At 39.7% G+C, this 24,824-nt stretch overlaps 1 protein-coding gene across 5 annotated transcripts in view; it reads left to right on the top strand.

Moving 5' to 3' along the window:
• myo9aa (myosin IXAa) overlaps window positions 1-24,824 on the top strand; it is a 105,004-nt gene that overhangs the window by 45,479 nt on the left and 34,701 nt on the right. For 4 of the 5 annotated variants that reach the window (XM_071489208.1, XM_071489212.1, XM_071489209.1 and 1 more), the window contains exons 3-11: window positions 10,014-10,108; window positions 10,204-10,266; window positions 12,255-12,354; window positions 14,546-14,599; window positions 17,720-17,817; window positions 18,309-18,435; window positions 19,220-19,309; window positions 23,044-23,160; window positions 23,412-23,546. In XM_071489208.1, the coding sequence (XP_071345309.1) occupies window positions 10,014-10,108; window positions 10,204-10,266; window positions 12,255-12,354; window positions 14,546-14,599; window positions 17,720-17,817; window positions 18,309-18,435; window positions 19,220-19,309; window positions 23,044-23,160; window positions 23,412-23,546 (879 nt within the window). The remainder of the gene's footprint in view (window positions 1-10,013; window positions 10,109-10,203; window positions 10,267-12,254; window positions 12,355-14,545; window positions 14,600-17,719; window positions 17,818-18,308; window positions 18,436-19,219; window positions 19,310-23,043; window positions 23,161-23,411; window positions 23,547-24,824) is intronic. The other variant, XM_071489210.1, reaches the window with a different exon arrangement.

The following is a 24,824-nucleotide window of genomic DNA, read 5'->3' on the forward strand; positions in this document are numbered from 1 at the left end:
AAGTCAGCACATGGTGTTTTAAAATACGGCTTATTGATTCATCTGACTTATTTTGCAGTAGCTTGGGCTTGGGGCCGGGGGGCAAACCAAACAATTTTGGACAGCCAATGAACAAAATATTGAAAAAGAGATTGATTTGATTCGGGGTCTTAATTCGACTCCAAATAGTTGGTTCCTGTCACAAAGAATATTGCAGCAAAACCTCAGCTGAATATTTATGGGGACAACAGTCCTGCAGTAAATTCTGCCTTCATGAATAATGTTCAGTTATCGTTTCATAGTGCTGTTGATTAAACTGAATGATCATTTTAGAGGATGTAGCTTTTGGTGCTGTTGAACTGTATTGTGTTATACTGAGAGTTGTGTCTGTCATTTAGCCGACCCTCACTGATATAAATAGGGTGTAAGCCTTGTTGCTAAGTGTCCCTGTTAAACTGGCCACTGAGTTTCTACTCTGAGAAATCAAAGAGTTTGATCCGTTATGGTTTCCATCACTTCGAAATGTTTTGCTATCTGCTAAAACTGCTTTTGCTCACACTGAGATGTAAAACCTTTGCTGCAGTCTCATTAAAATTACATCGCCACCTCTGCAGCTCACATTCCCAATAACCCTGCGAGTGCAGTAGCAACGGACGTTTATCTTAATGTTGTGTTTTCATCTCTTGGTTTGTGTGAAATGATTTTACACATCATTACCCCTTTGGAGACAAATTTAGTCATCGATGACACTAGTCCAAAACCCAGAGATATTTAAATTTACTGTCAAAAATTAACTTTGATTTACTGGTTTTTATTTCCCTGGGACCCTGAGCTCCTGGGACTGGGCCCAGTGTCAGTCTTAATTTCCCTTTGCAGTTTCCATTCGTGTTGAAATGTCACTTCCCTGCTTGTGGTCACACGTACAGCTGAGCCTAGTCATCAACATCTCTAATTTTAGCTGTGTTTTACAGAGCTCTGTACTATATACTTACACTATGTTTAAAGTAATGCAAGTAAGCACACACACACACATCTAACTTTGATTCTCTGTGCCGATGGGAACATAAAAAGAAAGAGGACTAACCTTCAATTTAGCTGAACCTCATATCTCCCCACTGCACCTGCATATTAATAATCCACAAAGCAGCAGTACCAGAGCTGGATGTGTCACAGTCTCTTGTGTTGTCTGTCTGATAGATCTGCATCACTTTTCTTATGTTTTCTACACCAGAGTGAGTTTCTTTATAACCTGTCTTAACATTTGTGACGGTAAAGGTGCTTAAAGTGCTTTGTGATTTTGATTTTCTTGCTTTTTGACACTGACAAGTGCTGATGTCTCTCTGTGAGACCAGGTTTGTGCAGACACATCAGATTGAAAGGGAATCACAGTCTTATAAGCAAATCGTGATAGTTTGAGTATTTAAAATGGAATCTTGATTGGTTAGTAGAGTGGTTATTTTTCAATTTACGTATGGAAACCACAGTTAAACTCAGTAATAATTATATACTACTACTTCCATAAATGGGTTGACACAAATAGTAGGAACTGTGGCCTTTAAAAGCTACATCCTGCTGCCACATAATGTTGTATTTAGCACTTGTGTTTGGTTTTCATGGCTTCATTTTCACTGTCTTACATCATGATTGGCTCTAAATCTGTTCACACTTTCTTTTATTCAGTCTTTTGTTGCCAATTTCTTTTTAAAGTTTAAATGCTTGTAAAGCGCTTTGTGAATGAATTATGCTATATCAATAAATTTGCCTCACATTAATAAAACTAATGGTGAATCAACATTTGCTGTAGAAACAAGCCAGAGCTGTTTGAATAGATTATGTTTTTAAGCAGCTCAATTTCTCTCAGTCTTCCTGTTTAGTTTTCAGTGTGGTTTGTGTTTTGGTTGTTCTGTTCTCTATCCCTGTTGAACAGGCCGCCATAGAGATATTATAGTGTCATGTGTTTAGAGGCTCATGAGCCTCAAACCACAGGTGTACTAAGTTGTGGTTACTAATATAAACCTGTTCGGTTTTCAGTTTCTTCTCGTCGTGACACAGAACAGATGTCATCACCAGTAATGTTAGTTTGTGTTAGTTTCTGCTGGTAACTGTGATGAGTGAGAGAAAGTGAAGGAAGGAGTGAAATCAGTAAAAAAAACAGATAAAGAAGGGATCACATGCCAGAGGAAGGGGGGGCAGAAGACGTCATCTCCATTGCGGATGAGGAATGACTGGGCAGATCACTGTGCTGACTCACTATGAAGGAGACAAGTAAACACGCTGCCACCCCCAGACGATGCAGGGAGTCCTTTGGTCAATCTGCAGCTTTTTTTTCCCAAGGTCCTCTCAGGATTACAGAGAAGCTGGATCAGGCCTGACTTTTTAGACCCGAGTGTGCAACTTAGGTCAGTTTGTGTAAATGTGACGCACTGGGCCTTTGATTTTCATTTATTTTATTGTGATTCATGCAATTTAAGTCTTGCTTCATCACCCTCTGGTGAAAACACACAAACTCCAATTTAGATGTTATTTTAGGTTTTCAGTTATGTTGAAGGATCCCAGTGTTGAGAAATGAGGATAAGGTTTTAGTCTGTGTTCCTGGAAACTGCTTTCTTCTGTGTCCCTGACTTTCTGGATACACACAGTTTTCTCTGGGGCTGCTGGCATTAATTATAGCAAATGTTATCATCTTCCCTTTTGGCTAACTTAGGATCAGATTATCTCGGTGTAGGTCTTCCTATACCTTTCAGATCGTTATCAGTACATGTGGGAAATGGATGTATTCAGATATGCATATCTTACAGTAATACATGGCTTGTTGTCATTACTCAATCCCCACAATTTCCTGGCTAATGTAGGCTCAATTTTCAAACAGTACAATGACGGAGAACTGCTTACACAGCCTGAGGATATGAAAACTTTTCTTTCAGGATTCATATACAGGTCTACAGTTTCTGGAGTAGCATAAGAAATGAATTAGTCAATTTCAAGGTTTTTGAAAGTTTGTGATTTGCTTCTGTCTGAGGGGCCTATAATTTAGGAATGTGCCTTTTTCTCCCACTCGTCTTCCCTAATTCAGAGAGGTTTATGTTATATAAGAGATGTCTCTGATAGCTGAGGAGTCCTTGAGATCTGTGATTATTTTTCTGTGGCACCTGGCTTTCATCTCCATCCCCATGACTAATGTTTACTTCCTTCTCACTAACTCAGGAGGACCTTCTGACTGAGCCAAATACTTCAATTATTGCACTGATCAAAAGACCATTGCTTTTTCTAATTACATTTTTCTTTCTTGTTGTTCTCCCTCTTTCTGTCAGTCAGCCTCTCTGTAGCACACAGACACATGTACAGTACTTGTCAGCTGTAATCCATTGATTCCCAAACTTTTTACAGGAATAGTCTGACATTTGGATATTACACTTGGCCATATTGCAATTTTGATATTTGAATTAATTGTTCAGCCCTAGTATTATCACGTTTTGTCATTATTGTGCCAAACTTAACAAATTTCAATTGGTACATCAAACTTTACCTGTTATCACAATATCTCACTTTATCTTGCTATATCACAAAACTTCCCTTTCTCATAAAAACAAGAAATGCTTCCTATTCTAACAACATACAGCACAGATTTTTGTTATAACAATGTTAGAACGTGATTTGGTTATTTGGCTATTAATTCATTTACAAATTTTTCATGAGGTCCCGTATATGAGAATATTAATTAAATATTACATTATCTTATGTCTGCATGGTTGCAATACATAAAGTAATTACTGTTGTCTAACTCTAAATGTAGTACTGGTAACCCTAAATAACTTCATGTACTTACATTATTATGCCCACACAGAATGAGGCAGTATAAACGAATGTGACTGCAGTTTCAACAGTATTTGAAACTGAAATGATCTTGGACACAACAGTTGTCAGAAAAACCAAACAAACCAGCGCTGAGGTTTCTGGCAGTTCATTCAAGCCTGATACCTCAAGAGTTGCCCAGAGTTGCTCAACGCGTCAAGCTTGACGTCTATATTACTAATTTCACTGGACCATCAGATGTGCTCCCGGGAGTGTTTGAGGCTGGGTGACGGTGAACTCTAGAGGACAGCTTTTCTGTCAGGAGGATCTAGTGCAGTGTTACAATAAGCCTGGAGCCAAACATTGGTACCTTTTTAAATGGCTGAAACTCATTTCCCCATGTCACATGGTGGTTGACAGTGATTTGCATGAAAAAATGCACATGATTTGTATCTGAACTGTAGACAGAGGCACTTTTCTTAACTTGGTGTTTTGTTACCCATTGTGGTTTCTTACATGTGCTGATTTGAAGGTGTTAAAATCCTTATTGTTTAGATAAAGGATCATCATTCTAATGTGGAAAACATTTACACTGTCACAGCACAACTTGTCGACATATTTCAGTTTACTGTCACCTTGGACAAAGACGAGTAACAATTCCTCACAATACAGAAGCTGGAATGGGTGAATTTGTGGTATTTTTGTTTCTTATTTAAAATCTATCATCAAAATAGTTGAAGATTATTTTTCTGTAGATTGGGTCTTTGATTAATAATTTTTAGCTTTATTTCAACATGAATCTCTTATCAAGCAACAGTTACTTATATTGTGATTATCAATAAAAACATGTTATTCACCTCATTAAACCAAGATTAGCAACAAATGCTCGAGACAGCCAGCAGAAGTTTAGCCAACCAGCTGACCCACAGTTCACTCCAGAAGTCCAAAAACCTTTACTGGTCTTGCTGCAATTAATCAGGACAAACCTACTGGACATGATCCAGGAGGATAAGGGAAACACCCTGCACTGAGCAGGCAGAAGTAGTTCTCATTACATTTAAGTTTAGCAAGGTAAAAGTGGTCATTTATCTAATGTAGTTTTTAGTAATGTTAGCGGTATTCTTCTGTGGATGGCACTATCAGTCGGCCGGTCTGCCACTTAACTCCAGACTGAAATATCTCAACAACTATGTGATGGATATTCTTTTGCGCAGACGCTCATGCTCTCCAGAGGATGAATCCTACCAGCTTCGGTGATCCTCTGACTTTTCCTCCAGGTTGACATTTGTGGTCTTAATTAAAATGTCTCAAACTATTATCTTAATTCTAACAACTTTGTTGATCCACTGATCTTTGGTTTATGACAAAATAGTTGCTAAACTGATGTGCTTCACATCGGCCTCAGCTGCACTAGCATGCTAGCATGGTAAAGGCAAACATTTTACCTCTTAAATGTTTTATGCCGACAGTTAAACCTTCACACATCCTGCCTCCAACGCATTATAGAGAACTGTTTTGACAGAAGCAGTCACTGCCAGAACCCACATCCCACCATGCTTTCACTGAGCTGGGAACCGTGGCACCAGACCACCCCACACTATTATTAAGTAACCACAGTAACCACAGTCCCGTCTGACCAGCGTGACCTCAGGTGGGACAGCACAATGGGCATGGTTACGAGTTAGCCCCTGGAGAGCGTCATCTGCCTTCACACGCTGTGACATAAGCATGATGCACGTTGGACTCGGTCACTTGCTCTTTCACTTGATTGTTGACATCCTGTCCGTGTGCTGTGGTGGATGAGCTGGCCTGGTAAAGGGCTCGGAAGAGGATATGAATCCACAGAGGTTAAATGAGCAATGCCTCTTTGAAGCCATTGAATCACACGAAGTCATTTTCTCCACAGCTTCTGTCTGAGAAGGAATGCTAAACATTTGGTGACACTTTCCCGAATCATTTTGCAGTGAGTGAGTCGGAAGAATGCCGTTTTTATCTCATGGCCATTTCACTTAAGTAACTTTGAAGTTAAGACAAAGCATTTCTCTGTGCACTTTCGGACCGTGCTGTCACATGATCTTTAAACACAACCCAGCATGGAAATTCATTTGCAACCCTAAGCATTTGATGACTTACTAGAAGATTATCCCTTTGTGAGTTAAATCAAGCAGTCTTTTGTCTCCACTCTTTATCTGAGAGTCTAGTGTGACCCCCTCCCCATACTGTTTGAAACACTCCCAACTCCCTGCAGAGTTGACCCAGGATGACAGTCTGTTTTTCCCTCTCTCTCCTCTCCTCTCCTCTCCTCTCCTCTTCTCTCCTCTCAAGATGCAGCCAATGAAGTCATCCTCATATGATTAAATGTGTCTCTGCTCTGAGTCAGCACATACAGTGGCAGACAAAGACCTAATTAACTCACTACAGACAGAGGCATTAATAGAATGTGAACTGAATACCATTGTGTAAGGCGGCGCTGGAAAGTCTAATTGATTTCCTAGAAGAGAACAAATAAGGAACTAGATGATCCTGTACATCATATACTGCTAATAAAAACCCCTATGTTCTTGGCAACACTAGATGTAGATACACTGGATGTATGTAGATTACTGATATAACTGGGAGAATGGGAGAGAGCACACAAACCTAACAGACAATTTTTATTTAATGGTTACTGGTGACTCCTGACATGACCTACCGCTGACAGTGTTTGTCATTTTAACCAATGACAGCAACAGTCAGTGCTGGCTAAAGATGAGAAGCTGAGTGTTTTGTACACATTCAGCTAAAAGCTGAATGAAATGCTGTACTGTAGATAGTGAGGATCGGTCAGTGCGCACAATGAAACTGTAACAGCAGGTTTTGCATTCAACAGTGCATGAAAACTACTTTGTAAATTGGCAGAAAAGTCAATATAGTATATCTAAAAGTAACAGATAAATAGTTTAAATGTCCAGCTTTTTCCACCACAAGTGGTAGTTGTATAAATACAGAGCTACGGTTCTGAAAAAAGACCAAAACTAGACACTGACAATTCCAGGATTAGTGTGTCTTAGATGGGAAAAAGGTATGTACATTTATATAATCCACTGGGTCCATGTCACTGAAGGGGCTGTAGGGGAATGTCGGATATAAAACATTGGAAATCCCTGCCATAGAGAGGAATAGGAATAGGAATCATAATTAGGATTGGTCCCTGCCCTCACAGAAGGTATCAGAAAGAGAATCAGGAGAGAAAAAATGGGATTTGTGCACTGCTAGGTAAAACCTGAGTTCCTGTGATATGAAAGTTGACAGATTTTTAAAGCCACAACTCAAACACTTCTAATTAAAAGGTTTTTCTCACAGTGACCACAAGTAGTTCAACACATCTGAACAGTTTCTCCAGATGTTGACATGAGGATAGACAGAGTACTTCACTTATGAAAACATAACATCAGCCTTGCAGCATCCTCGTCTGTCTGTGCTCCTCTGAACGACTTTGACCGAGCCTGTTGTCAGACACATTACACCCAGAACACGCTGGCACCATCTCAACTCTGTCTTTGGTCTGCCTTTGGCTCAGTCTGTGGTTTGTAGCCAAGAATAACAATGTTGACCTACTGGAGTAACTGAAGTGGGGCGAATCACGTCTGTACAAACAGGTCCGGTGTCCCTTTGAGTTTTAGTGTCCATCTGAAGAGAGGGAAAAGAATCCACCCTCAAATGCTTTTCCACTGTTATGTGTTTGAAATTTTATTAGTCATGTTGTCATGAAATGATGTCATTTTGTGTTTTAGTCTTTAGTCTCACTTTACTTCAACCTGCCCTGTCTGCTTGAGCTGAAGTTTGTGCCTTAGGTCTTGCAGAATAACTTTTGACAGCTCCAAAAGGAGAAGGGGCAAGAACAAATTTACATTGTTGTGGGCTGTTTGTGTTGGTGGGAAGAGCAAGAGTGCAAAAAAATATAAGTTTTGCAGTTGTGAACAAGTTTCTGAAAGCACAGCTTGTCTTGTGGCTGCCCTGCCTTCGGGTCTGTTTGGGGTTACTTCAGGTGAAAAAGTGTCCTCCTGTACCAGATTTGTTTGTGTTTGCTGATATGTGACTGTAGGTTCCTGTGTTGTTCTGCAGCAGTGCTTCTGGTGATGAAAGGCCAGTATGGCTGATGTTTCTGCCAATTTCTCAACTTATTCCTAGAAATTAAAATGCTGGAATTAGTCATGACACTGACTTACTCTTGTAGTGACCTAATGACAGCTGGCTCTCTCTAGTGACTTATTTATTTTGCATGCTTTTAGATGTTTAATTCCATGTTGATTTAACTCCATGCACTCCAGGTCCGTTATGACAAAACGTCCCTTCTGTTGCAAGATTTGTGTTTTATTGCCGCTGATATGGAGCTAGCCAAGTTTAGAAAGAATACAAACTGTCGGCTATAAAAATGTCTTCTTTAACTATGCAATGCATCTTTTTTACACAGACCAGGTGGACGAATACACACTGCTTGAACATAAATCAGCTCTCAGTATTTTAGTTGCTCCACATCCTGCTTCCTGCTGGCCCAACACAAAATGTTGAATGTCAAGCCATTTAACAAAAAACACTCAAAGGTCTGATATCAGGCTTGTCTGACCCGAGTTCCTCACCCTGTCTGCGAGCAGGTTGTTGTTATTGGTGCTTGATTTTTACTGGCTGTCCAGTCAGGAAGTTCTTACTACATAAGGACTCCGACGGATGGTACCCTGTCCTCGTCTGACCTGTGTTTCCTGAACCAGGCAGGTTAGCCAGTTCAGAGACAGATGGAGTGGTGAACAGAATACCAGCTCCTCTGGGATTATCAAATGCATCAGGCGTCGCATTTTCAAGCCCACATTTATGGATGTGAAATGATACCATCACTGTTCCTCAGTCTGACCCTGGATGCTCTTTCTTTGTCCAGACAGCAGTTGAATATGTTTTTCCACAGTGTCTGCCCATTTTAATGATTTGTTCAGCTGGGTGAGTCATAAATGAAGGGCGAGTTCATTGCTGTGATCCAGTTGTTTTGAGCCAGGGTTTGCCAGTAGTACAGAGGCTAAAGTGTCCTGAGTTCTCCTGGGCCCTGATTCCCACAAGCATCTTAATGGTATGATGATTACTGCCACGGTCTTACAATGCACTGGTCTGATTTCAGAGTCTGATACAGAGTCTTAGTTTACTTGCACTTGGTTTCTATTAAGTATTTATTCTTATGTATTTCCCTATAGGGCTACATTATAAACAAATTAGTCTTTTAACTTCTGCAAAGGTCCCTGTGTGCACTGTACTGTGCATATTTCTGACTGAAATGCATTTGAAAACCATGGATCAATTATCGTTGACTCATTTTAAAAGCAATGGTGATTAGATGAAGCTTGCCACTTTGTGAAGCTTTGACATGTTGTTTGTAGTTGGAAAAACAAAATCTTGTTCTAATTTTTTCATCTGTGTTGCATCGCAGTCGCTCTGCTAGCCAATCACAGCCAACGCTGAAACAAAAGAGCACGATGTTTTTGAAATTCAAGTTAAATGACCTCCTTGACTCCTTGCCGATTAGCTTGACATTAGCCTTCTCCTAGCATGTTTGTATGTTGGTTAGTGGCGTCGGTGAAGGGTGGGGTCAAGGAGGGGGTGTTTTCCCATTCCACAGACACAAGGCTCGGGGCGCTCTAAGTGATTCACTGAGGAATTTGTTTACTTGTGGCGGAGCTACAAATAACTGCAGGGTTTATATAGGGCGAAAAACTACTTCCCCTCCAGGCAGCCATACAACATAAACAGAGCTGTGAGGGGAAATACTGGACCGTCTTATTAAAGCACAACCACTACACATGTTCCAAACGGCCACATGGATCCCATTACTCACTGAGGAGCTTTTTTCCATCAGGCCCGCTGGCCCTGGCTCCTTCATCCTCACTCTGGCAATTTGTCTGGCTCTGACTTAAATAGATCCTAAAACCATGTTATTAATCTGTCTCAGACTGATGCTGTTTGAAACTATGTAAGAGGAAAAGCTTGCTGTGCACCATCCAGGCTGACAGAGTTTCAAGACAATGTTTGGCATGAGGCCAAAGTCTCTGTGTACTTGACCCACAAACAAATTATCCACACCTAACATCGACTGAGAGCTTGACCTCACATATTTAGCACTAACCTGTGTGTAAGATGTGTAATATGTGGCTTCTTGTCATTTATTTTCAACAGTGTGTATTTGTATTCATCTCACCACGTCTTCCTCTCCTCCCCTTCAGGCATTTGGCAACGCAAAGACAGCCCACAATAACAACTCGAGTCGTTTTGGCAAGTTCATTCAGGTGAACTACCAGGAGAGCGGCACTGTGAGAGGGTAAGGAACCAGAGAAAGAAATGCTGTTGTTTTCCTTAAAAAAAAAAAAAAAATTCATGATTTGAAATTAACCCTTTGACTCTACTTTTTTGCAGGGCATACGTGGAGAAATACCTCCTGGAGAAGTCAAGGCTGGTCTATCAGGAGCACAATGAGCGGTGAGCAGAACGTTATCATAATCTTACAAATGCATAACAGGTGGACACGGAAGTGATACTTAGAGACGGCTTCACTTCTGAGCAGTGAAATTAAAAGTGCTGATGTTAAGTGCATTTTAAAACAAACGTGAAGGTAAATAAATATTTGAAAAAATGGCAAGCTGTCAAATGTTTGATGCCAGATTTCATTTTTCCTCCTCAAGAAAGTCACATCACCTCATCAAGTATATCCCAACAATATGTCAATGAGATTTCTGGCAATTCTATGTTGAATCAATCTTACTTCAGTCTTAAGTTACTGAATGACATTTAAACTACACTTTGCTTAAAACCTTCTTCACTAACTTAGAAAAAATGGTCCTTGAACCAAGTATAAAGAAAATGGAATTTGAATCTTGGCAAAAAAAAAGTGCATCTAAGTTAGTTAAACTCAAAAAGCCTGTTGTTTAAGTTCACCAAAGTGCGAGTCATGAAGTGGTTTGAGGTTTAAGTGGGACTGACACTAATGTGCTGGACCGGCTGGATGGAGTGGCGAGGGTTAACCATGGGGGGCTCACAGAGGGCCCCCTGCTTAGCCATCTCTTATTGAGATGAATTGCTGACTCCAGGCTCCCAAGCTTGTGTGTGTGTGTGTGTGTGTGTGTGTGTGCACTTTTCTCTGACAGCGTTAGAGGTCAAAAGTGTGCAGCAGCTTTTCGACCAAGAGTCCTCTTGGAACACACACACACACACAGCACATGCTTACACACTTACACACACAAACAAACTGAGGTGTCATTACTCCTTTTTCCACTTCTTGCTTTTGTTTTTGCCACTGTAACACTGTGGCTCTAGGGAATGTGATACTGGTCCATCAGTCCAAAGCACCGTGCTGGGGAATGTTAAAATAAGATAAAATCAACCTTTACTGAAATCAAGTGTTGCAGTTGCAGAGAAAAGAAATAAGTATAGATAAATAGAGAAAGTAAGACATAAATGCTTAATGATGTTAAAAATGGGATACATAAAATGAAAAGAAGAATAGAAATACAAATAGAAACTCTACAAGATCAACTAAATTACAAGGCAAGCAATAAACTGTGTGGTAAACTAACAGTGCAGTAAATGTTAGTGTATAATGTATAGGCATATACTGTATAATGATACCATTCACTGTAACAGCATAAACCAGAATAATATATAATATTATTCAGTAATAAGACTTAATTGTTGTCTGTGTTGGACCACACTGTATAAGATAGTATATAATGTAGCATATGAACATAACATTTTATAGTTTAATAAAGTACAGTATAATATAGTGTGGAATAGAAAATGTGAGTTGAAATGTACTCATATAGTGTAACATGAAATAGAGTACAGTACAGCATATAGTAGAGCAATATAGTATAATATAGTATAGTGTGAGTATAGTATATCATAATATATAATAAGTTATAAATAGTAGATAGTCATATGATATATAGAATAGATAATATATTGTTTGAGACATTCACACTCTCCAGGTCATGACTTAATGACGTTTCTTTTCGTGCCATCAACAGGTCAGAGTTTCTAACCCCAACCCTACTGACATTCTTCTCAATATGTTACAACTAAACATGTTGCTCAGCTAACTGTTCGCATCTTGGACGTGATATACAGTCTGTGGTTTGTTAGCAGGCTGCCACAATAACTCTACACATATTATTGTCCTGTTGCCGCTAACTAAGATTTAAATATTTAGCTTTGAAATGTAGCTAACAAGCCTAAGCTAAACATACTTTTGCATGCTTACAGTGCTAACATCTTCTGCACTTTTGCTAATCATAAAGGCTAACCATTTTAAAAAGCAAATATTTCTATCCGACATTTACATGGTATTCTCATATTTAAACACAGAAAAAGACACATTTTGATTAGTGAACAATGAATTTTGAGTTTAAATTTAACTAACCATAAATGGAAATTTTTTGTTCTTACCTGTTTTTTTTTTTATTATTTTCTAGAAACTACCATGTGTTTTACTACCTGCTGGCAGGAGCGAGTGAAGAAGAGAGGACAGCCTTTCACCTCAAGAAGCCTGAAGAATACCATTACCTCAGTCAGGTGGGGCCTTCAGCACCAGGCACAATAAGCTGTTTACCTTAGAAAGTATGAGATAAACAAGTAAACATGCCTGGATTTGTCTGGCACTGGTTGTTGTTCATTTCTGTTTGTGTTTTGTTTTTTTATGTGTATGACTTCTTTGTCATGCATTGTGATGCATTTGCCACAGTTTTCATGTATTTGTAGAGTTGTGAATGTTTGTGTGTCTGTGTTGGTGTCATCTGCACGTCCTGAGACCCGAGGAAGCCGAGCACAGTTACCTCAGTGTCTGCAAACAGGAAAGAGAGAAATGAGGACACAAAGGAAACGCATTCCACTGTCTGTGGCTTTCAACACCTGCTACATAGTCACTCTCTCTTTCATACACACATTTTTTATAGATACAAGCAAGATTGTTTTAATTTGTACATCTGTTTGTGTTCACTTGTGTTTTGTGGGCGTAACTGCATGTGTGTGGACCCACACATCCTCATTCCCTACACTACTGCTGACAACACACACAAAAACAAAAAGACAGAAATGAAATTGGTCCCTTGTCTCTCTTGTTTGTGTTTCCCACAACGAAAACAGTTTTCACATGACCATGAAACAAAGCCACAGCAAACACACACTCAAACACACATATTAAGCATATGGAATGTGTATTTTGTGTAAAACTTGTTGCATCTCTGCCTCTGAGCTTTGACTGTCACGCCTCGACGGCCAGGGACCCGCTCCCCTCCTCTGAAATCCTCACGCCTACGTCGAAAAAGCAGGGAATTCCTTCCATTCCTCGCGGCCCCTGAAGTGCACATACAAACGCACATGCGTACATAAATGCACACACACATTCTTGCACTCTGATCCTGTCCTCCTCCTCTCTTGCTCGATCACTTTCTGCCTGCACTGTGTGAGTTTACATAAAATGAAACTCTTGCATCAGCTGCAGCTCATTTGAAGGGATTTCACAGCCCCTCCTGACCATGACTTGTTTACAAGCTACGAAAACACATCACACCTTTTCCCAATCTTTTTCAAACCCTGGTCCTTAACCATAACTCAGTCTGCATTTTGCTTTGAGAACTGCACCTGTTGTTTTCCATCTTTTGATTAGACAATTCACCACAAATATATACATCTAACTGACCGATGTCCAAAGCAAACCATAAGTTTTTATGTTGATTTCCTGCTTTTGTAGCATATGAAAATTATTTCGTAGGGACTTATAACTTTAGACCCTTTACAGGAGCTGTTTGTAAATTTTCCTATCGCTACATGGCCAAATTTAGCATTGACAGCTGTTTACTTACCAGCCTAGAAGAAACTTTGCAAGTTCAGTATGAAATAATTAATTTACTCACATAGAGCTGCTTCCAGTGGTGGAAAGCAGCATCAATGTTAACTCTTGTCTCTATTATGTCTTGTCTTTTATTTAATTTAGCATGCTAACCAGCTAGCCCTATGTTCCGATAGCAACTCACTACAACCATCCAATCTGCCCTGAAGACATAGCGCTGCTCAGAGCTCCGTCTCAGAGTTACATAAGTATTATGTACTATTGCATTTAAAAGTTGGAAGGAAAGCTTTTGATGGTGGTGTATTTAAGGACACCCTGACTCAGATCCTGTGAATCTGGTAAATTATTGCAGCAGCAGATTCTTAAATCTCAGATGGCGTTGCACTGGAGAAGCATTTTAAAAACTAGATCCTACTTAGAAACTGGAACACCACACGATCAAAAAAAAGCTTGTCTGCAACTTTTCATACTTTATCTACATGAACAGAAATCTGCAGTTTCTGGAAGGCGGGAAATGAACCATAAAAACTCATGGTAAGCTTTCAGGACTAATCAGCAGTAATGTAAAGCCTATTAGTGTTGCAGATCTCCAGCTTTCATTCCACCTTCTGATCCAGCTTCAATGGCTTGATGCCTTCAATCATATCATATTTACTGTTTAGTGTTTGTGAATTCTTTGTGTGCGCATACATGTTTCTCATCACTGTCTCTACACTTTTGGATGTTGTCTGACTGTGAGTACGTGATACTTGTCTGTTGCTTGTGTGTTAACAACACGTCCGTCCATTTCTGTTTGTTGCACATAAACCTTGTCGTACATGTTTAAGTGTAGAGTATTTGTTGCCATTGGAATGCTGCTGTCTAACCGAAACCTCGCCCCCCCTCCCCCCGTAAACTCTGCCTTGACATTTCCAGATGACAAAGACAACGCGCCAACCGCGCTGGGACAGTTACTGTGAGAGTGAACCGGTCAGTATCAGCTGTGTATGTACTGTCCGTTTGTCTGTACGTCTCCAAGAAACCGCAACAAGTAGATTTTCAGTCACCTGTGCACTTGCAGCTCCCGCCACACTTTCCCTGCACAGTTGCACACTCCATCCCTGTCCCTCCTTTGCTTATTTTATCGCTCTTTGGATATTTTCTGGTTTGGTTTGGGGTAGTGTTTATTTTAGCTGTGTTTGTTTTTGCTTTTCTCTGTTGCGCTGCTTCTCTGAGTTATGTTGGTATGTCAAGTCATATCCTGGCCACTGCAGCCTCCTGTGCTGCTGGGGCCTGTGTGACTTTTTTGATTATTGACATTTTCTAGTATTGATAGTGAAATCCTCTGTGCTAAAGCTGAGGTCCCCTCTAAGTTACAGGAAAAAATGTGTGTAATTTTAAATGATTCTTTTAATTCCAAATTACCCACATTCATTTCTGTTTTGTAGTATCCAGTCTTTTTTTTCATCAAGGATATAAAATCAATCACCAGAATCATTCACCCGTTACATTTTGGTGTGATTACATTAAACAACAGTGTAAAGCTGAAGTGAGGGATTCATGTTTATTTGGTTTTCAGGCACCTCTGTGCTGTTAAGTGCCAAGTCGGACAAATCAGAGCTTTCAGAAGAAGAATTTACCAGTTGTATTTTTGACTTGGACGTTGATGTGAATACTATTTGCAAGTCAGAAACTTTGAGTTATGATATGATATGACTTTGTAAATTCAACAGAAACTTTGGATTCAGAGTGAACCTGGTGCTTTGTGTGAACCAGCGTAATCTGAGGCCACTGTTGTTCGTGATCCCTGATTGTTTGACCCCTTTGACTCCAGTGTACTATAAAAGGTCAACATGGAGACCCAGGCGTCTCATCCTCCCAACTCAGTTGTTCAAGCGTAACTGTGTGAGGGACTTAAATGTTCAGGAACACATTAAGATCAAGTTGAGATAAACGCCTGGTAATCAGATCATCCCAGTTGATAAGTTCAGGACGAGTAAACAAACGAGACTCAGCTCACTTCTCTACAACACATTTAAAATGTTTATCAGAACTCCATTGTTGACCAACCAGCCAGTGACTGAGCTACAATATCTTCACACTGGGTTGCTACATTTGTTTGCCCAGAGAGACACCTTCACCTGTCAATCACTGGATCTGATTCAGATTGAACCTGCTGCTCCGCAGTAGAAAGACTTTGATTGAATGATGTCAATGATCAAAAAAGTGTTTAGTGATTTGTGTTGGGTGATTCGGTTTGTGGTGGTCTCTGTTATTAATACATGTATGTTACAGTTTGATGAAATCATTTATTGTCCATGGTTTCTATCTTAGTAAATTTCCTTTTTTTAAATACTGATAATACTGTAAGATGCATGGCGTAGTTTATGTACATTATATAAATATATATAGTATATATACACATATATACACAATACTCAACAGAAAATACTGTAACTATGCAGTGAATTCAATGTGATTAGCCCTTTTATCAAACTGATGTATTTTAAGGATGTTTTTTACATTGTTTTGTTTCATTTAAAAAATGCACAACATCTGTAATCCTCAAACATCTTTTTACTACATTGAAAGACTTTTTTCACTGGAAAGAAGTTTAAGTTAGAGAGGGCAATATGAACATTTCTTTTTTAAATAAATGTAGATTTCCCTGCTGTGGAAATGCAACGCCAGAGTCACTAACAGATCACAGTGAGTTTCTGGAGGCAAGAAGGAGGCTCGTTGGTGTGAGTCTCGTGTTTGTCTTTCTGAGGACTCGGTATGTGATAATTATGGCAGCCATAGAGGAATGAGCTCAAAAAGCAAAGAGCAGAGCTCACATTACGGTGGGTGTATATAGTGAAAGACTGTGTAGTTGTGTAGTTACATCAGAGCATGTGTTCCTAGTCTGGGAAAACTTTTCCTCTCATCATTAACAACAATCCAGATCCAGATGTATCCAGATGTTTACTCCTCCTCATGTGCATTTGGTTGCTAAATAACATTTTTGTTATTTAAGCTACTTTAAAAAGCTGCCTTAAGCTACTATGTTTAAGTACATACATTATCAGAGGGTACTATTGTATTTTTACTCTACTCCATACTGTACACTGTCTTACAGGTTCATGATTTACATACAAAACATGTGATACATTATTATAGATTAAACTGCACAGTAGTATATAAAGTTGAAATTAGTTCCACCTCATCCAGCTACAACATTAGTCTTTCTTCCAAGTCAGTACATTTACATACTTAATGTTGTTATGCTGATGATAAATCCAGATTTCTACCTGAGTAAAAGTCTAAATTCAGAACCTTTACTTGTAATGGGATATTTTTTTTAAGTGTGATGCTTTACTTTTTTAGTAAAATTAAAAGAACAGAGGATTTCTAATACCAACGGAGACCAGGGATGTGCCAAAGTTTTTTTCTCTGCCTCATTACAGCTATTAAACTGGGTTTAAGAACAAGCTGTCCACAGGCTATTTAGTGTGTGTATTTGAGTGTGTGTGAGGCTGAATGCCTGCACTTCACATGTATTACGTGTATCATGTAAAAACTTAACGCCTGTCTGCACACATCACTGTTATTGTATCAACTCCTCCTGTGTCCCCCCTCTGCACGTTTGATTTACCCGTCTCTCAAACACAGCGAGCCCTTAGACCACTGCTCTTCTCAGCTCTTCTGCCAACTCGCCAAATTTCTGCGGGATAGTTTTTAAGGGGAAGCCAGACTCGGTTTTCCAGTGCACGAGCAGGCTCTGCACACACCGCTCTGCACATCAGACTGGAGTGTTGGCCTTTTGTTTGACCCCCAAGCTTCTTAATGATAGCTTACTTTAGTATGAGTCATTCAATTTGTCTGTTTCAGGCCACTCTGCCGTTTTTTTTTTTGTTTCAGCAGCAAAGTAAACTAAGAAACTATTTTAAGTATCCGTGCTAGACACTCTGTAAACATTAACAACATTTGGGCACTGTGTATGTCAACAGTCTTTAGTAAGTCTTTCTAAACTTCATAGTGACTTGTCATTAGCTCTTTTGGCTTCCAGGCCGCTGTGTCGTAACAGCTGCTGTTAGCCTGACAACACCCGCTTACTGCTTTTTTTTACAGGACTGCTTCACTGTTGAAGGAGAGGACCTGAAGCATGACTTTGAGAGGCTTCAGCTGGCCATGGAGATGGTGGGCTTTCTTCCTGCCACTCGGAAACAGTGAGTGACACACACACGCAACTGCAATGAGTGTGTGATAAGATAAACATAAATGGTCCCAGTGGCGGTTTTGTTTCACAAATAAGAAAACAGTGTTTCTCACAATACAACAGCAGTCACATGAAGACATCTGGTGACAGATGGTTAATTTGTCTGTGCTATAATTATCCATTTATACTTGCATGCATTTCACTCTGTCAAGTTAAAAAGCATTTAGCCGTTATCACTCACTGTATCACACTCACATTCTGTGCTTACTCCCCATGTTTTATACTGTGCCCAATGACCCTGTTGTCTGCCACAGTTTCAAGTCATCCTCACTGCCTGTGTAATGTGAATTTCATTTTTATCATTATTTCAATCAGATCTGTACAAATAAAATCAAAGGGTTCCATAAATTGAGAGTAAGTGCAGCTACAGATCGACTAACCCTAACCCACAGTATGTTTCCAGTGTGATGTCTCTTAAACTTTTCCTAAACTGTTGGGCAGGATCTTCTCCCTGCTGTCGGCTATCCTTCACCTGGGCAACATCTGCTACAAGAGGAAAACCTACAGGGACGACTCGATAGACATCTGTAACCCAGAGGAGCTTCCTGTCGTCTCAGAACTGCTGGAGGTACAGAAAAGCCATGTTACTGGGAGTTATTTTGCTGCATATGGTCTGAATGTTTGCTTGGATAAAGTAAAAATAAAAAAAGTCAAAGTCTATTTGACGTGTCTGCTCTGATTGCGTTTGTATTGCCAAACAATACAAAATAAAACAACAAAAACTATACTTTCCACAATTTCACAATCACAAAATATGGCATAAATGAGTTGTTATTGGTACCATAGTTTAAATATGGGGACCTTTTGTAAATGTTGGCAGGGTCAAATGCTTTTACTCCATTTAGATTTTTTTGTTATCCACTATCCATTATGTCATGCACACATGCAAGTCATGCAAATTCCAACTTAACATGAAGTACAACAAAAGGTTTGGTCAATTTAAATTTCCTTTAGTGCCTGTAGGCATTAAAAAATACACATGGGCCCTAATGTTTTCATTATACTGCAGATATTTGGTTATTACCCTTGTAATGTTGGTTAAGTTAGATAATTATTGTTTGTCAACCATTAGCTTTTTTAGTAAGCAGACTCTTCACATATTAACTGTCATTTTTGTGTGTTTGTGCTGAATTATCACATCTCGTCATTCTGACTTAACTTGTGAGAAAAATGCAGACTGATGAGGGGAAGATGTTTCTCACACACTGATAATATAGATATTTTTAAAAGCACTCTTTCAGCCCCGTATTCAATTATTGAACCACTGTCAAAAATAAAAGGCAGCTTGGAAAGGAAATGTCAGGTTTCTCTTAAACAAGTGAAACTCATAACTTATTTACTGCCATCTCTAGGTCAAAGAGGAGATGCTGTTTGAAGCTCTGACAACACGGAAGACAGTTACTGTGGGAGAGAAGCTGATTGTTCCCTACAAACTTGCTGAGGTGAGACTACAGTTGTTTTCCAGCATTAAAGTCATTAAAGTCAAGTGAAAACCCGGTTTCTCCATCAACCTCTTCTTACTCTGAGTGATGGGTGTCTATATGAACACAGAGCTTTCTGCCAAACCTTGAATCAGTGTCCCTCTCATTGATTTGAAGTGGTTGGGCCACGGTTGTGAATGTGATGTCATTTACGTTTGTGTTAATATTGAACTAATGGCAAAAATAAAGTATACCCCAAACAGTCAATACAGACAATACAGGAAAGAACTATTTTATTTTTGTATGTACCATTGCTGGACACTGTTGTCCCACAATGCAGAGCACAGTGGAAAAAGAAGAGCTGCTCACAGCTGGAGGAAATTAAACTAGTTGTGGATGGTGCTCAAACAGCTCCAGCACCACCTCAGAAAATGTCTGTGGCTCAGGAGGTGGAGCGGGTCGTCCACTAATCACCTTACAGGGTTGGTGGTTTAAACCCCATTCCCTCCTGTCCATACATCAAAGTGTCCTTGGTATGTCGAATGTTGAATGCTCCCGATGGTCAGGCTTATACCTCATATAGTAGCTCATTGCCATCAGTGTGTGAATGAATGGATAATTGAGAGGCAAATTGTAAAGTGGTAAATAAATGCAGCCATTTCACCTTTAAGGAAACAAAATATAACTGTAACATATTTGTACATTTGTACATGTTGAAGTTTGATCAACACTGGCACTCAAATAGAGCCATATGTAAAAACCACACGTAGGAGCAGGCAGATTTTTCTATGTTTGAGCATTTTCTCAAGTTAATGCAAAGTTTCAGACTCAGTTGTGCGACTAAAGGCACTTTGCCAACTCAATAGCGGCACTATAGTCACGGCTAGCCAGTCTGACCCGGCTGTGTTTACAGGACTGTGCAGTAGCAATGCACCTCCTCCTGCTCTCTTTCTGTGTGGCCACACATGTGCGCATAGTCACACCAGCGCACACTCACAAACACTCATGCACAAAGTCCTTCAGTCTGTTTAAAGAGGAAGGGAAGGCATTTCAAGCCCCTCTAAAGTTTTTATTGGAACCCCTGCTCTGAAAACAAGCGCATGTCATGGTCTGTGGATGAGCCCCATCTGAAAGAGGAGAGCGAACGACATGGACTCGCACTGTAACACGCCTGTCAGTGTGAGCGAAGTAGTTTTTTTATACATGTTCATACTGCTGTTCCATGATGTCTAAATATGTCATGAAGACTATGACATCTTTTCTTACACACATAGAAAGAGTTGAGTTAAATGATGATCTTATTTTCCAGTGCAAACTGTCTGAGCAGTATTTTGACACAAACTCTCCCAGAAGATGATGCTGTGTTACATGTTCCCATCAAAACGACAGCAAGCTCATAACGGCCTGTGTGATATTTAGGAGCCATTTCATATGAACAAACAGGGATTGTTTTGGTAGCATAGTGGGTGGTCTCTGTGTAAATATTGCTCAGTCACAGTCACAACAATCTCATTGCCTGTTGACTGAAATCACTCACTTGAAAACCTCACGGAAACCTGAGCGTCTCTGTAATGAGTTTTCTCCATTTGCTCAGTTACGAGACTATTTCCCTCTCAATGTTTTAAGTCCAACTTCCTCTTAATAATGAAAAGCTTATGAGTCATTAGACCACAGTATGTGTGGAGTTCAAAATAATATCTGTCCTGATTCATGGAAGGCATATTTGGTCTGATGTGGCTAAAAATATCCTGGTTAATTATTTAGAAACAAAGGAATTTTAACTTTGAGTAGCAACTCTATGGTTTGTTTTGTTTTCTGAAGACCGTGGCTCAACTTTGCTGCTGCAAGGTCAAATCTTTCCAGCGGATATGGGAATTAGAAAGTTTTTCTCAATAATTTGACAAGGAAGCTTTTGTCAAATAATCTCTGAGGTTATGAAAGAACACACACCACTGATTAAGCACACTCTTCTTTCTCAGTCTACCTCCGATTTTAAGTACTAGGCAACATAAAGTTTATGAATGTGATGGTAGCTAATGTGATGAAAGACCATTTCTAGGTCTTCCCAGTATTTAATGTTTGTTATCTGAATATGATGGTCTTCACAGCAGCACAACCTCACAGGCTGCATATTTAGTTTATACAGTCTATGTTTAGCCGGTTAAAACTAATATTTCCATGAGGCCATGACTGAAATGCTTACTTTCTGCAGCCTCATCCATCAGAACCTGGCAGCTCACACTGTCTGTGCCACACTAGATCGGATTGGCAGATCTCATGACTCAACCTGATGAGTGTTAGGCCGGATAATGACATTAATAATGGCCCAGGGACGGCCCGCTGTGGCACTGTGCAGTCTGCCAGCATGTCTGCAACATTGCCTTCTGTGCCAAAGTTTCAGTAGAGAATGTCCATGTTGGGTAGTACAGTACAGCTGGCTCTCTTTTTGCTTGATCTGCTTTTTACATTTTAGGGTATACTATTTAAGTTTTCCATCAAGAGAGGCAGCTGACAGGACAGAAAGGATGTGATTTATTCTCAGGTCAAACTGTGAAGGTCAAATGGTTGCTTGCAAAGTAGAAATACAACTGTCTGTACATCCTGACTCACTTTTTGAATAATGGTTTTCATACTAGGCCAGTCTTGTCTGACACATGTCTTGGTATAAATCTATTTTTTCCAGTCACTGTTTTTTAAAGGCTGTGCAAAAGTGCATATTACAACATTAGGCATTCAAGGCCAAGCTCTAATGTGTAATACAGACATATGGGACACTGAGCTTGGAGTGGGGGTGAGTGAGGAATAATGTCTACCTGTGCTGTACAAAAGCTATGATAAAGTTAATATAGTTATTATATATAGCAAGAAAACAGAGTAAAATGCAGATTAGATTGGTAAAAATACAATAAAAGGAAGTTATATAACAACACTTTGCTGTACATTTTCTTTAGAACTGGATCTGGCTTTTTCAGGCCGTGGAGAGAACATATTCACTCGCTTGTGTTCAAACCACATTAGATAAAACCTCAACCTACTGTTGTGTGCTGCCTCTTTTATAATACTGTACATAGAAGCAGTCTTACTCTCCCTAATCTATTTAATGTTGTGATCTGAAATATTACCAATGAGAGTAAAACTAAATAGATGCTGGCAAAAGCAGTGTCTTGTGCTTCAGAGCCTCCTCTAATGGAGGTTGGTGCTCTCAGAGCAGGACAGGATACAGATGGTTTGACGGGGCCGCTTCAGGACGACTGAACCCAAATGAAATAGTTGAGAACACAATTCACTTCAGCAGTTTATTGATCAGGTGCAAAACGACGTTTCAATGTGTAGTGCGTCTTCTTCAGAATCAAAAATGAAAGAGCCTCCTCCTTCTTGGTCAACAGGGGTGGGAGCTAATCAGTCTGTGGGCCAATGTCATGACAGCAGTCATTGAAGAAGGAAAGTGCTACATTGGGAAACAACACAACCCCATATTACTCATAACCAGAATGAACAGTGACATCATTAAATCATAAAAGGACACTGTATGATTATTGTTGGGACATAGATAAAATGTAACATAAAAGGTTTACTTCATCATTGAGTGTGGTTCAACTGTGTTTAGTGTTTATATCCAGAATAGATATCTCCTCCTCCCTGGGAAGGATAAATTCTTTCAGTTCCCCAGAATTTGAGCGATGCGGTAGATCCATTTTTTGCGTGATGACATTGTCTGGCTGTATTAAATAGAAACTGTATGTGTCTACGTTCAGGCTAATACAGTGCGAGACTCCATGGCAAAGTCCCTGTACAGCGCTCTTTTTGACTGGATTGTCTTCAGGATCAACCACGCTCTGCTCAACATCAAGGACCTAGAGGACACCACCAAGGTAGGATGGTAGAATGATTTTAAACAAGAAATCCTATGTGTGAGGTATATTGTCAAAAAATAACGGTTAGTTTAATCAGTTTTAGTATTACATATGACATCTTGTTTGGAAACCTTTTTTCCTTTACTCAGTAAGTTTTAAGATTTCTTAGATTTTGAAATACTGATGAGTGAATTTCCAACATGGATGAGCAGCATTTTGAGATGAAGGGTTTAATTCTGTGGCGTTGTGTTTGGTGTGCTCTTCCTCAGATCTTGTCCATCGGAGTGCTCGACATTTTTGGTTTTGAAGACTACGAGAACAACAGCTTTGAACAATTCTGCATCAACTTTGCCAATGAACGTCTCCAGCACTACTTCAACCAGCACATCTTCAAGCTTGAACAGGTAAGATGCCTCTTCAGTAAATATTCTTTTACAGGCCTGTGATCATTAGGAACAGCCTCTTTATTTAAGGCTTTGAGCGAGAGCTAAACCTCTGAGCTACTCTATTATTGCAACTATTATTTTAACATACTGTAGATCTCAACTTCTTTTGCATGTGACCATTTCCAAGGAAATCCCTCATCCTTATCACACTGCACAGAGCACATACATTACAATGCCACAGAAACAATGAAGAAATTCTTAAGCACATTATGCAAGATGGTTTGCTGAGAACCTGACAGCCGTATGACTCAACTCACCCGGCTGTGACCACCCCGACTCTGGATGTATGTTCTCTTAAGTGAGCTGATTAACTTCAAAGGGCTTTGGAAAGTCATGATCTGTAAATTTTTGCCTGTTAAGTTAAATATTGTGTTTACCTTGGGTTTGACTGAATCAGCTGCCTGTCCTGACATGTTTTAAGGGCTGGAGCTGTTTGAAAGCTTCCATGCAGTTAGTGACTTACACCGAGACATGAAGGTCTGTGTCCTCAGTCATTCCTGTTCATTGGTTCACAAACCATGTCTTACTTTCATGTCATAAATATGTTAAGACTTCCACTGTAAATGTCATGGAATGAGACTTCAAAGACTTCTCTGCCTTGTAGGTTAAGCTAAATTAAATTCTTAATTATTGCGCTGTAGATGAAAGGAGCTATTAGTATAAGTATAAGTATAAGTTTTGCTATTGCTACAATGTTAGCATGAACAGCTGTTGACTTACCAGTCTAGAGATAACGTTGTGTTTACAGCATCAGACTTCATTCCTGCAGTCGCCAAGAGCTTCCCCAGGGCTGGAAAGCAACACCAATGTTAACTCTCGTCTATATTGTGTATTTTCTTCTACTGAAGTTAGCATGCTAACCAGCTAGCCTCAGCTGAGAGGGCGTACTATACCACTTGTCTTGTATGTAAAGAAACAACCACCACCACCACCTGTTCCCGACAAGAAACCGCATTCAGCAGCAACTAATGGCCCCTTTAAGGACTTGTCAGATCTCCCATATTAAGATGTGACCAAGATGTTCTTTATATGAGCTGATGACTTATTCAACCAGTAACCTAAGAATTACAGTTTCAAAGCTTCATAAAGCAACTAAGTGGTCAAGTATGAATGTTTTAATGCAACCTCTGCAGGGAACAGTCGTGAAAATGAGATGCACGCAAACTTTTTCCACAGATGCATGTTTATACTTTGATAGAAACTATAAATGTCCAGTGTGCAAAGGTTAAGGCTTTT

This window comes from Trachinotus anak, unplaced genomic scaffold, assembly GCF_046630095.1.
Source record: "Trachinotus anak isolate AG129_WGS33_773 ecotype Australia unplaced genomic scaffold, CSIRO_AGI_Tana_v1 ptg000011l, whole genome shotgun sequence".
NCBI lineage: Eukaryota > Metazoa > Chordata > Actinopteri > Carangiformes > Carangidae > Trachinotus > Trachinotus anak.